General features: G+C 41.6%; 1 protein-coding gene across 1 annotated transcript; it reads right to left on the minus strand.

Annotated features, from left to right (window-relative positions):
* Positions 1-112: 112 nt before the first annotated feature.
* Positions 113-5,772, minus strand: LOC127311540 (chaperone protein dnaJ GFA2, mitochondrial). Its single transcript, XM_051341975.2, has 17 exons — positions 5,568-5,772; positions 5,394-5,480; positions 5,234-5,325; positions 4,360-4,443; positions 4,229-4,267; positions 3,958-4,080; positions 3,354-3,404; positions 3,190-3,277; positions 3,020-3,084; positions 2,851-2,925; positions 2,233-2,305; positions 2,064-2,155; positions 1,912-1,983; positions 1,447-1,503; positions 1,297-1,345; positions 621-687; positions 113-538 (listed from the first exon to the last, which is right to left on the minus strand). Exons 1-17 carry the CDS (start codon positions 5,689-5,691, stop codon positions 436-438), a joined length of 1,341 nt encoding a protein of 446 aa, XP_051197935.1. The 5' UTR covers positions 5,692-5,772; the 3' UTR covers positions 113-435.
* Between the last annotated feature and the right edge of the window lie 8,587 nt (positions 5,773-14,359).

Consider the following 14,359-nt stretch of genomic DNA (forward strand, 5'->3'; position numbering starts at 1 on the left):
GCACTTGGAAGATCCAGTAGTTCTCTACTTTTCACATACGTGAAGATCCAGAAAGAAAACGTCCAATAACCAGTCAGAACATATAGTGAACAAATCTATGCAATGCCAAATCTTTCCAATGCGACATGAATTGACAGTTGCAACGTGTGTTCAGTATGTCTCTAACACATAAGATTATACAACACAAGATGCCCCTGGCAATCTTGCAATAGATTGCCCTCAGGAGAATACACGCCAGGTGGCAGGGCGTAGTAGCATTATTTCAGCTACAAAAACTCAGAAACCAAGATCTATGTGTTGTCATGCAAAATCCATGCAACCTAACTATATAACCTTGCACCTGCAAATTCCAGGCTGCATCCTACTCTATCCTGCATCGGTATGCGGTAAATTCAACCGCCCATGAAATGTGGGTGGGTTGGCTCCTAAAACCGGCTACCCCGATGCGCCAGCTTCCTTTTTCGCTTCCTTCTCATCCTCGCCTTGCTCTTCCTTCGCGAATTCCTCTAGAAGTGTTCGCTGCCTCTGTGTCAGATTCCTGCAGGAAATGATGTGTGAGAGAACGGCCTGTGACAGCACAAGGCATCGGCATCGTAGGAAAAGGTTTGGAGGGAACTTACGCAGGGATCTTGACACTGAAATGGACATATTGATCTCCATACGAATATGAGTTTCTTGTCTTGATTCCTGCAGGACATGACAATGTTTAGGATTATTATATGCAAAAGAGAGTGCATCAGTTCGTCAGTTACATGATCACCATCTGCAAAGGGGATTTCATGCATACTATACCTCTGTTCCAAATTAAGTTTTGCAGCTTTGTTTAGATGCGGATGTATCTACACATTGAAATGCGTTTAGATGAATCCATATCTAGACAAAGCTGCGACTCTTAATTTGGAACAGAGGGAATACATCATTTCGGAGGCTAAAAATTCCTGAAAATGCCAGTTGCAGCGAAATAGTGCCCTTTTCTTTCACATCTTATTCTTACTAAATGAACTAAAAGCGGAAGTCACATGGAGAAATTTTTGCTGGTGCAACCACTTTGTTCTTATTCATATTCAGTTGTTTGACTTGAAGACTTAAAATTACGTATTTCATTTTGCTAATGACTACTGCAATCTGACTGTGCCAGAATGAAACAAGTTGATCTTAGACTACTAGATACCTAGCAAGTACGACGAAGATGTGCTACATACAACATTATACCATCAATCATTAAGTATGTCACTCCGTATATAAAGATAAACATGAACCATGGAAAAAAAAGATACAGTCCCGTGTGTAGTTTACCTTTTCCTCTGAGAACAACCTTTTGACCAGGTTGAGTTCCAGGCTTAACCTACAACAAGAATAATGTGAATGAGACAAATAGAGAATTTGTATCTTAACAGATACAGGTAGAATATTGCAAAACTATCATAGGACTTTATTTGGGCATACCTTTAAAACAACATCCCCAGCGAGTGTTGGCACTTGAACAGTGCCTCCCAAAATTGCCTATAAAAAGACAGGAAATTAGTGCGTATCCGGAAAATGCAAACAATTGTGCATTCGATGCCTACTCAACAAAACTCATATTTTATGAATCACTGCAGTGCGATTAGAAATATGGCATACATCTTTTAACATGAGACTGCATCACGAGCCAACTTATCAGTGTGAGAATTGATATTTGTCAGACTCAAAGGTCATACAGTTAGATGGTTAGTGTACCAATATCGAATTCAACCAAATACAATCACGGTTTGTACTCAAACTTATCAGAGGCTCAGAACAGAGTTCTCATGTTAGCATGTAGACAGACTTTCAACATGCACCAGGAATGGGGCTCTAGTACTTCCATTTCACGTTGTCAATACACATAAAAAGGCATAGGTCACAGAAACACAAGATGCTTCAAATTACCTGAGTCACATTCAATACAGCATCGACATGGATATCACCTTTGTCTCTTCGGAATACAGGATCGCCACGTACCTGGAAAGAGTATAACATTATTAACGGCAACTGGGCACCTTCATCCATAAGTGGAACTACCAAATGAGAAGAAGGCTGACCTTAACAGTTACATAAAGGTCACCAACACGAAGACCATCTGGATCTGCCTGGCCAGATCTAAGCACTTTGAAAGTCTCCTCATCATCTGTACCTGCATGGACATAATAAGGATGTTTAGTGCCGCAGAACAGCATGTGGTACAAGCAATATCAACAACTCAAAACTTACCAGGCACTATATCAAGAGTGACTGTTTTTCTTCCTGGCACAACTTTCTTTCCATTGCACGACTTGCAGAAATCCTAACAACATAAAAAATTGTAATCTCGAGGTCATAGCAAGTAATCAGAAATAGACAGTACATACGGAACAAACATAACTACAAATATCAACTGTGTGTCGCATGTCCCATAAGAAGTGCTCAAAAATTGTATCATTGGCAGTTTCAGCTATCATTAGGTCCAATCAGTTAATACCCATATCCCAAGTCATAAGACCATTTATGAGTAACAAAATCACAAATAGCAAGATTCTGAAGGGTTCATAACCATCAACATCCATGTTAAATAGTAATATATGTGATAGGAAATTTCGGTGTACACAGTTCTACACCAATGTGTAGTTATTACTCTCGTAAATTGGATTGAAGTAATGCAAATATTTGTTCAAACTAATAAGATATTTGTTAGGCTTTGAGTATAGTTTTCTTAAGGCAGAAAGTCTTAAAAGGTCAACATTCCTCCAGATGATTCTTTGAAATGTTGGTACACTATATGTGCTACATCAAACAGCTGCTTTTAGTTTATTAACTCCAACAGATAGTTGCTATTATAAAGCGATAGCCCACCTTTATAGTCTTCCCAGATCCACCACACTGTGTGCATGTTGTCTGCATCCTGAAGAGACCAGTTTGCATGACAATCTGCCAAAAATTATGAAAAACAGAAAACAAATAAGAGCCATAATAATATTTGATTGAAGACATTCAAAATAGGCACAGTGGAGGAAGAACTAACATATCCAGAACCCCTGCAAGCTAGACAAGTTTCGGGTTTGGTTCCAGAAGGTACACCAGCTCCATCTAACAAAAAGCATCATCTTATCAGAAGGAAAAAAATATGACAAATACGTCATTAGTTACAAACAACTACAGTTGGTAAATACAAATACAAGAGCATATACATACTGCAGGTTTCACACGTTACGAGAGTGTTAAAGTTGATTGTTTTGGTGCACCCTTCAACTGCTTCCATAAATGATATATCAAGCTTAACCTGCAAATGGATTGCAGTCAATTTTCATTCAAATAGTAGAACTGTAACTGTCAAAGAAAATGAGTGTAGAAACAACCTTAACATCCTGTGCACCGGATTCTCTATCTCTGAATATATTCCTAAAGAACTTCATAGCAAACAGAGACAGAAGTCAGATTATATATAATTATATGTTGGGATTCATAAGGAGATTCGAATGTACAAACCAGCAGAACATTCATCTATTTATTGCCAAAGAAAGCAGAAATATATGAATAGAAGAACCAAAACATATTATCTGCTTACGAAGCTAACTTGATAAGAGAAAGAGATATCATTTCTGAAATACGAGGGTGTGTGTGGTGCTCTAGAAGAGCATCTAACTAGTGTATGTAATGACTAATCACAAACAAATTGTCAAGTAACTTGCCTAATTGGTCATCATAAAAGAACCAAGCATGTAAAATAAGAGAGCTAAGATTGGGGTATCGTGCGCCTGATGATTACCACACAAACATTTCTGCTAAGCTAAGAAACTCCATAAAGTGAAAATTGAAATGATGAAATGATTTTGCAGGCCATAAAGCTTATTCTATGTAGTCAGCAACATACATTTTAATCTGATCACGGAATGAAGCAAAACCACCAAACTGAGACTTCATAAATAAATGTACGAGACTGATGACTCAAAAAATACGTACATCATTCATTCCACCGCCAGCACCAGCATTGAAAATATCCTCGAATGGATTTCTAATACCATCATCGAATCCGCCAGGACCACCTCCTCCAGCAGCAGCTTTCTCATACTGATCAGGGCCAACCTGTCAAAATCAGGTAACAAGTTATGAGTGCAAATTCCATTAGCTAAACTACTTCTGGTTAAGTTAACTGATGAACATAAACAACATAATAGCCATTTGATAGTACAAGCAAGGTAGACACATGTATAATCAGAGACTCAATTGCTACCTGATCATAGAGCGTTCTTTTTTGTTCATCTTTCAAAGTCTACAGAAGAGAAGGGAAAAAGTATGTATTAGTACTATTAGAATATGTATACACTTAAAGTAATCACTGCACACTGAGAGAAAATCAGGCACCTCATAAGCTTTCTGAACCTCTTGAAACTTCTTTTCTGCGTCAGTATCGCCTTTATTTGTATCTGGGTGGAGCCTCTTTGCAAGCTTTTAGGCAAAAGCAAGTGTAGAAATATAAGAGGGTAAGTAACTCGCATGCCAAAATATAAGATGGTAAGTAACTTGCATGCCATTAAGAAATGAACCGTCCTACAGTTCAGTGTATACAGAAAAGGTACTACCTCTGTGCATAAAAGGATATCGCAGGTTTGTCTAAATTTGAATGTATCTAGACATTCTTTAGTGCATGGATACGTCCGAATTTAGACAAATCTCCGACATCCTTTTATGGATGGAGGGGGTACTATTTCTAGGATAAGTTTGCAGTTAAACAAAAGATCGATGAGACTTTGTACATCAAACATCCAAAGGACCTAAACCCTTTCATAACACTAACCTATGCATGCCTTTTATAGTGCGTAGAACAGTTATTTTCAGGGTTTCTTTTTTGGAATTGGCCAGATAGACAAATATTGACATCTCAAAACAGCATGCATTATCATTAATAAAAGGTGAATGGTGATTTGATTCTTGAGCATAGATACACAATGAACTTTTGTAATGGGTCAATGGTGATCTGATCTATGAGTACAGAACTCATGATGCTTATGCCAGGCATTTAGAATTCTTGTGTAATTGGAGGTTGGAACACCAACCAACTAAAACTACTAACCAAAAGCATGCTTCATGTTCAATCTTAAGATGTAGTATAAGATATAGTGTTACATAGTATTACAATTTAGATGTATAGCTCGCTGAATTCAGTTATTAGCACAAACAACAGAAATTCCCTGAAAAAAAGGGGTCAGGCTCAATTGTGCCGACTACCGAGACATACCCCGTAATACGCCTTCTTGATCTCGCTCTGGCCGGCGTCCTTGCTCACACCAAGCACGTCGTAGTAGTCCCTCACGGTCACGGGCCTGGTCCCTGCACAGCCACATACCTCAGGGCAAGCTCGCCAAACCGGAAACAAACTTAAGGCACGATATCCTCACCGTGGAAGAACCTGGCGTGGGTGCTACTAGCCGAGGAGAAGGGCGGCCTCCAGGAGGGCGCCGCGCGGGCCGCGTCGCCCCATCTCGCTGCACGCAGAAGATCCATCAGTCAGGGGAAGGCCGAAGCGGGCAGGTAGTAGTATCCGGCAGTGGGAATCGGGAGACGCGACTCACCTCTGTGCGCGCGCGAAGCGTAGAGAGAGGGGCGGGCGGAGGAGGAGGATGAGGCGGCGGCGGCGGAGGAGAGGGAGCGGCGGGCGAGGAGGAGCGCGAGGCGTGCGCCGCCGGGGAGCCGCATGGTCGGGGGAGGAGACGCGAGGGGAGGTCCGTCGGCGCCGCCCGCCGCCACGGACGGGCTTAAGGTGGAGAGGAGAGGAGAACGTTCTGGAATGCGCTGCCTCGCGGGCCCCCATTCTTCTACCTCACGGCCCAGTTTGCCGGACGTGCGTGGGCTGGCTGGCCCATACGAATGGGTTCGAGCCCGAAATGGTGGGCTCTTCTTCTCTCCGCGAGCACCGCCCGCCGCCCGCTTCCAGGCCTGTTTGTTTGGCCCCCCTCAAAAAAAAAAAAAAAAAAAAGGCCTGTTTGTTTGGCGTGTGGCTGGCTGAATGTGAATGGATGAGTTGTTTGAAATATATTCGGAGTTTCAAGAACATGTATTTACCTGATTTAAGTCTACATCTGTATCTATAACTACAAAAATGACATGAAGAGTGTGTTTTTCTGGGTTTTAAGTATTAAGTATTATATCCATCCATGTACAATATCATGAAAGTATACCATCAATAATTTGTAGTTTTGTCCAAAATACATATATATCCTCCTCGTCTTCTTCTTTAATATTCATCTTGACGTCTTCTTCAAATACAAAATGATACACCCTTTGGTTTGTGTCAAGAAAACAAATATTGTGACAATGTACTTGTTAAAAAAAAACATCTCTTGATTTGTGCCTATATATTTTTTCAGCTGTACGTGTACACGCAAAATCTTCATTAATTGAAACAAAATGTAGAAGTTATGTAATAAACCAAATTTGAACTGATAACCAATAAAACAAACTGCAATAAAAAAAATATGCAAGAGGCATTTGCAAAGTTCCTGTTGGTATTTTAGGTCACACACGGCTGAACAATTCTTCATCATCTTAGGATGACAAATCTTTAGCTTCAGTTAATGCAATAATCAAGTAGAAACTATTTTTTTTCTTTGTTGAGCTGGATTTGCCCCTCTCTTCATTACCTCAAGCTTTAAAAGTTTCAAAGACCTACTAGCTTCGCTTTGAAATATTTTATTTTTTAGAAAGCTAGAGGTAATAGTACATTATACAAGTAAGCATGGCTGAAAAAGTTTGTGGGAGCTGTGTTCCGTTAGGCCACTTCATGTCCACATCCAACAACGTTAAGCGGCAGCTTGTCATGGTCTGGAGGTTGAAGACGAAGAGCATCTCAAGAATTTTGTTATAATTTTCCTTTTACAAGTTTTACTATGGTTGGGAAATTTAGGAGCCCTTCAAGCTATTTAATCCGACGGTGGAAAAAGTAGTAGTACTGGAAAGTACTGGAAAATAAGTACGGGAAAGTACTAAAAAGTACTGAAATTATTCATTTATTTTAATTTAATAGAAGGGTAGTTATGTCATTTCGTGTTCAGATGGTATTCCCTCATCTCTTTGACTTTACTCTCAGCCATGGAGGCGGCCGCCGGCCTGTCCCATCGCCCCGTCGCCGCCCCTCTTCTCCCTTCCCACCGCCACCCCCTCCCCGCCGGCATACTGATTTTCCGTCCATCCACGCTCGTTCACCACCTCCATCCCCTAGCTCCTGAACACATTACGCTTTGCGGTAGCCCTCCACGGTCGCCACTCCGGCATCGCCCTGGCCGGCGGCCGCGCCGTGCAGCGTCGCACGGGATTCGTCGCCCAGGACGACGTACGCCACTCACAGCTCACCGTCCGCGAGACATGGAGCTCTCCAACAACCTCCAGTTCACCCCCGTTGGACCACAGGGATGAGGCAGAGGAGGTGGAGCTGGTTGTAGCCGCCGAGCGCGGCGTAGAATTTGCGGGCGGCCAGTCCCGCCACACGACTAGACGCCGTCGCGACATGTCGGAGGCAGAGCGCCTCTCAGTCGGCGTACAGGTGCGGCGCCGAGCCAAGGCAGTAGCCGCCAAGCGCAGTGTCAAAGCTGCGGGTGGCCGGGGCACAAGGCGTTACCAGACGTTGGTGCGACGTGTTGGAGGTAGAGCGCCTCCGAGACGGCGTCCCCGGCACGGCTGCCCAGGGGTGGTGCGACGCGTAGACTGCGAGATTGCTGATGAGCATGTACACGACGGCGGGCCTCGCCAATGTCGCAGTCGCGTGGAAGCTGTTTGACGAAATGCCACACGGGGCATTGGTGGTGTTGAACATGATGGTTAGGTGCTATTTCAGGTGCTTCCAGTCCACTGTAGCACTCTTTTTGGGTTCAGCCTCCTAGTTGTAAGTGCACTGATGGACATGTGCCCTGTATCTAAAAGTACAAATTCAGTAGGGATGCTGCATATAGTTTCAAACTCATTTTTTGACATTGACAACTACTCTAAATGCCACATGCTTTCTTGAGGAAACCCTGAGAGCAAAAAATGGTGAAGATATGTATGTAACCACTCTAAAGCGTTGGTTAAACACGAATTGATCCCACTACCTGATGGTTGCAGCCAATATAGTCCACTGGCTACTTTAAGAATAAGTTCTCGATAGTAAATAATTAGGCTAAACGTAATAACCGTGATGATGTTTAGTGGTTATGTACTAGGCTTTGAGCTTTTGTCTTGTGAATTCACTCGGGTCGGGATGAAGGGCCTTAGAGCACCCACAATGGGGCGCTTATCTTCAGGCGCCAAGGATAAAATCCCAGTCGTTTCGGGTAGTTCCTGGTGTTGGATCCAGCAGGATCAACTAGCTCTAGTTTGAGCCACAAAAGAATAAGTTCAGAAATACCTTGGTCTGAAGATGATGCCATGCCTCCTCTTGTTTAATTGCTCACACCAGGATGGAGCAATTTGTGCTAGGTTCTTCCTAGTGCTTTAGTGCTAGCCTGATCGGTGGCTTGTACTTGAGAGAATGTGTGTAAGAGAGAAGGCAGAGAGCAGCAGCCGTCTTCAACCTCTCCTCTTCTAGGTCATTTGACCCCTTTTATATGTTTAGCACTATGCACTAGGGGAACCAGCACCGTTGGATCAAAATCGATGTCTCCGATCAAGACAACACATAAGGATAGGTGGCCATTTACTGTAGAGCCGCCTTACTGTAGCTACAGTAGTGCCGCCCTACTGTAGCAGTCCAAAATATCTGACCTAGGAAAGCAGCCTAGATCACCAAAATATCCAACATTCTCCCCCTTGATCGTAAGGCTGATCATTATAAGCTCATTTTTTCAACAAAATAATGCACTAGGACGAAAAGATTATAATGGTCTGTTAGGTACCATTTAATCTAGTGACTATAGCACATTACTTCATATCAAAATGAACCTCTTTAATTTATGAGCTCCATAAACTTTATTCACATCATATATTAACTTAATTTACATAATTCTTTACATAAACATCATAAACATTACAGACTCATCTTTTGATAAAATGGTACACCAAGACAATAGGTTACAACAGTCAATTAAGTACTGCTAAACCAAGTGACTATGGTTCCCATCCGATCTCAAAATGAGCCCCTTTTGGGGAGATGGTGCCATAATAGTTCCAACTTCTCCAGGATTAAAAGCTTTCAACCAAACCCATGCCGGCAACATGCTCTCTAAATACGCTGGGTGGTAAGCCTTTCGTGAGCGGATCCGCTAACATAAACTTAGTACTAATGTACTTGATATCTATTGTTTGATCCTGGATTCTATCTTTCACAACAAGATACTTAATGTCAATAAATTTGCCACCGCACTTGACTTGTTGTTACTCGCATAGATCACTCGGGTTGATTATCGCAGTATAGAGTGAGAGGCCCGGAAATGCTGTCAATCACTCTTAGTTCCGGATAAAATTCTTCAACCATACCGCCTGCCCGGTTGCCTCATAACATGCTACAAATTCTGCTGCATTGTCGACGATGCGAATAGCTTGCTTTGAGCTTTTCCATGATATAGCTCCTTTTGCAAGGGTGAAGATATAACCCGATGTGGATTTCTTAGTATCAACACACCCCGCAAAATCAGCATCCTGAATAACCCACTATTTCGAGGTTATCGTATTTCTCATAAGTAAGCATGAGGCCTTTAGTACCTTGCAAATAACGCAAGACCTTTTTAGCAGCCTTCCGATGATCCGGACCTGGATTGGACCGATATCTGCCAAGCATCCCGGTCACAAAAGCTAAATCGGGCGAGTGCACACTTGTGCATACATAATACTCCCAACAATTGAGGCATAAGGAATTGACTTCATCTGCGTGATTCATAATTATTTCTTGGGCACTTTGGAAAGTCCCAAATTTATCGCCCTTAACAATAGGAGCAAAGTAGGCTGAGCACTTATACATATTGTACTTTTTCAGTACCTTTTCAATATATGCTCTCTGAGATAGCCCCAAGATCCCTCTGGATCTATCCCGGTGAATTTCAATTCCTAAAACATAAGTTGCTTCACCGAGATCTTTCATATCGAACTTTGAAGACAGGAATCTCTTGGTCTCCATCAACATATTTTTATCATCGCTGGCCAAGAGTATGTCATCAACATATAATATCAGGAAGATAAAATTACTCCCCCTGAACTTAACATAAACACAATTGTCCTTCTTATTTTCCTTAAAGCCAAATTTCTTTATGACTTGATCAAATTTGAGATACCACTCTCTTGATGCTTGTTTCAAACCATAGATGGATTTCTTCAGATGACATCCTAAATGTTTATTTTCTTCCATAACAAAACCTTCCGGTTGTGCCATGTAAACATCTTCGCGTAAGTCACCATTTAGAAATGCCGTTTTGACATCCATCTGATGTAGCTCTAAATCATAATGAGCCACGAGTGCCATAATTATTCTGAATGAATCCTTCGAAGAGACGGGTGAAAAAGTTTCATTATAATCAATCCCTTCTCTTTGAGTGAATCCTTTTGCCACAAGCCTTGCTTTAAACCTTTCGATATCACCCTTGGAGTCACGTTTGGTCTTATAGACCCATTTGCATCCAACTGTTTTGGCTCCTTCAGGGATTTCTACTAAGTCCCATACATCATTAGTGCTCATGGACTTCATTTCATCTTTCATAGCATCGAGCCATTTAGACGAATATTCACTTTCCATAGCCTCCTTAAATGAGGTGGGATCATTATCCAACACTGGCTCATTTGTATCCTCACTCATGTAGGTGAGATAATCATCAGGAATAGCAGGCTTTCTAGCCCGCTGTGACCTTCTAAGAGGCTCATTATTCGGCACATTAATAACAGTTTGAGACTGCTGATTATTTTCAATAAGAGCATCATTAGATGTGACATCTGGAACAGTCGCCGGTGTATCAGCAGGTGTTGCATTAGCAGCACGTTGCCTTCTTGAATACACTCGTAATTGCTGTCCTTGGTCCTTTTGTTGTCCAGTTATGTGAGCACCATCAGCTACAGGAGCTGAAACTTGAGGTGCAATTTCAGTATGTACTGAAACACCGGCTCTTGGATTACGAGCATCGGGACATATTCCTGTTTTTCCTCCAAGACTATTTCTCTGGGAGTCATGCTCCCCCTCATCATATCACTTTCCAAGAACACAGCGTGTCTTGTTTCAACAAATTTCGTTGTCTGATTTGGACAATAAAATCGATATGCTTTAGATTTGTCAGGATAACCAATAAAATGGCAACTGACTGTCTTGGGGTCTAATTTTCCCATAACCGGATTAAAAATCCTTGCTTCAGCAGGACAGCCCCATACATGAAAATAATTCAGGGTTGGCTTTTTCCTACCCATAATTCATACGGTGTTTTGGGCACCGATTTACCGGGAACCCCGTTAAGAATATGTGTCATTGTTTTAAGGGCTTCCATCCATAAATTCACCGGTAAAGTGGAGTGGCTTAACATACTCCGCACCATATCCATAAGTGTGCGGTTTCTCCTTTCAGCCACCCCGTTTTGCTGAGGTTCACCCGGTGCTGAGTATTGGGCGGCAATGCCATTTTCCTGTAAGAATTTTGCAAATGGTCCAGGAATTTGACCATAAGTTGCATGTCTGCCGTAGTATTCACCACCACGATCAGATCTTACAACTTTAATTCTTTTATTGCACTGATTTTCAACCTCAGCTTTGAAAATCTTGAATTTGTCTAATGCCTCTGATTTTTCTTTAATTTGATAAAAATATCCATAACGGGAGAAGTCATCAGTGAACGTTATGAATGAATTATAACCGTCCACCGATCTCACATTAAACGGACCACATATATCCGTATGAATTAATTCCAAAACTCCCGTGCTTCGGTTTGCACCTTTCTTAATTTTCTTGGCATATTTTCCTTTGATGCAATCGATACAATGATCAACATCCGCATCGGAAAAATCAAGAGAAGGAAGAACTTGATCTTTAATGAGACGCTCAATCCTCCCCCTCGAAATATGGCCTAAACGGTAGTGCCATAATTTCGAAGAAGTCTCATTATCATTACGTTTGCGTTTGGTACCGACATTTATATTTGAGGTAAAATCCACATTATTTATATCATCACAAAGGGAAATTACATAAAGTTTGTCTTGTCGACAGCCAAGACCAACATTATTATTGTCATACATAATTATACATTGCTTATTCCCAAAGTGACACTCATAACTATCATCATCTAAAAATGAGACGGAAACTAAATTCCGTTTCATCGAGGGTACATAAAGAACATTATTTAGCTGAAGCTTAAAACCGCCATGAAGTGTAAGAGTGAAGTCTCCAATCGCCTCGGCATAAGCTTCAACACCATTAGCAACTCTAATTGTTCTTTCCCCTCTTTTTAGGGTCTTCCTCATATTGAATCCCTGCAACGAATTTACAACATGAATTGTTGCACCTGAATCAATCCACCAAGTATTGGTGGCATAATTAACATAAAGGGATTCTTCAACAACAGTAATAGTGTCGGTACCTCTTTCTTTGAGCCATCTCTTGAAGCCAAAACAATTCTTTCGCCTATGCCCACCTTTTCCACAAAAGTGGCAAGCATTGGAATTATTTCCTTCAGCATTAGGCGCTTTTTCTGGCTTCTTTTGCTGTGAACCTTTTGAGGATTGGCCTTTTTCCTTGAACTTATAAGGCTTGGGCTTCACATATTCATTCACAAATTTTCTATACTTCTTCTTTTGTGAATGACCAAACTGATTAACATGATCAATTGTCAGCCTTAAGCCTTTCTTCTTCTTGCACACATCGCGCCATCATTTCATCAATCTCCCATTTAACATCCATCGCATTATAGTTGATCATAAATGGATCAAATTGGGGAGGCAAAGATGACATAATAAAATGGACGAGGAAACCATTAGAGATTTCCATCTCCATTGACTTTAGTTTGGCGGCCATGTTGCACTTTTTCATAATATGCTCTCGAAGACTTCCAGTGGGATCATATTTTTCATCAATTAGCCTTCTGATAAGACTTGTTGCATAAACTTTAGAAGACCCTTTAAATTGATGCTCAATTTTTGCAAAGTACCCTTTTGCTGTCTCACAATCAGGAAGGGCTCCCCTCATACTCTGTGTAATGGAGCCCTTTATCATCATAAGGCACTTGCGATTAGAGTCATCCCACTTAGCCTTAATAATGTCATATTCCTTCTTGAGGGCTTCATAATTTTCATTATTTTCTTTAGGCACCTCAGGAGGATCATTAAGGAGAGCATAATCAATATTGAGTAAGGCCATAGTGATCTCAAGCTTCTCCTTCCACGTGACATAATTGCTGCCATTTAGCTGTTCAATGCCATTTAGCATTCCAGCAATATTAGAGACATTAGTTGCTGCAAAAGAAAAATTCAAAATGCTTTAGTAAGCATCATCATAATCATCATTAAATTTTATTGATCAAATTCAAATCAGCTTTGGCCAGAGATGAAAATGAACAACAAAATTTTGTGGACAAATATTCATCAATTAGCTTTGGCCAAATTGATAAATAGAAGCCACACATTAATGATCCTCATTCATTATTTTCTTTTACCGACCCGGTTCACATCAGCTTTGGCCAAGTGAAACAGGACCAATAAAAGAATTTTGCAGTTTAAAATGCCCGTCAAACAACTTTGGTCGTAATGACAAGGCATAAAACCACACTTTATTTGAGGATCCATAAACTTTATTTTGCAAAATAAAGCATTATCACATAATAATTATAGTGATAAATATCACCATAATTCATTAATCATAAATAAACTAAATAATAAAAGTAATATCAACATGTAAATCAACTAAGCATGACAATTAAAATTGTGGCCTAAAATAAACATAATAAGCATAATCAATTTATCCAGAAAAATAGCCCTGAAAAGATATTTATTTCAGCCCTAATTTTTATTATTATTATTATTATTAGCATAATAATCCTGCTGAACTGGGCCAAAATTGGCCCAGCCCAGCACTTAGCTCCCCTTGATCCCCTCTTGGGCCACAGCCCATTAGCAACACGCCTGGACGAACTGAACCGTCGGATGCGATCCGACGGCCAGGAACGACCGCAGCTGGAACAAAACCAGCTCACCGTCGCCCGGCTCCCGGCGAAAAAACCCTAGCCCCTTTTCTTTCTTCCTCCTCTCCTCTCCCGACAGCGATGGCGACGCCGAGCGACCAAGAGGCGGCGGCGGCGAGCACCACCCGACGGGGAAGAAGACTCGGCGTCACCCAGGCCCTCTCGCCGGAGTTGCGTGCAGCTTTGGCTAGCGCGCAGCTCCGTCGAGCGGCTCTGGGCGGCGCCTCCGTGCGAGGCAGGTGCGCGCGTGCGGGC

Source organism: Lolium perenne, chromosome 7 (genome assembly GCF_019359855.2).
Source record: "Lolium perenne isolate Kyuss_39 chromosome 7, Kyuss_2.0, whole genome shotgun sequence".
Lineage (NCBI taxonomy): Eukaryota > Viridiplantae > Streptophyta > Magnoliopsida > Poales > Poaceae > Lolium > Lolium perenne.

What these genes read in the sequence shown, in the direction of transcription:
- LOC127311540 (XM_051341975.2), bottom strand. Translation starts at nt 5,691, where the DNA reads ATGCGGCTCCCCGGCGGCGCACGCCTCGCGCTCCTCCTCGCCCGCCGC. An exon ending in ACCTTTATGTAACTGTTAAG is followed by an intron (nt 1,984 to 2,063) that starts GTCAGCCTTCTT and finishes TACTCTTTCCAG; the next exon opens with GTACGTGGCGATCCTGTATT. An exon ending in CTGGGGATGTTGTTTTAAAG is followed by an intron (nt 1,346 to 1,446) that starts GTATGCCCAAAT and finishes TTCTTGTTGTAG; the next exon opens with GTTAAGCCTGGAACTCAACC.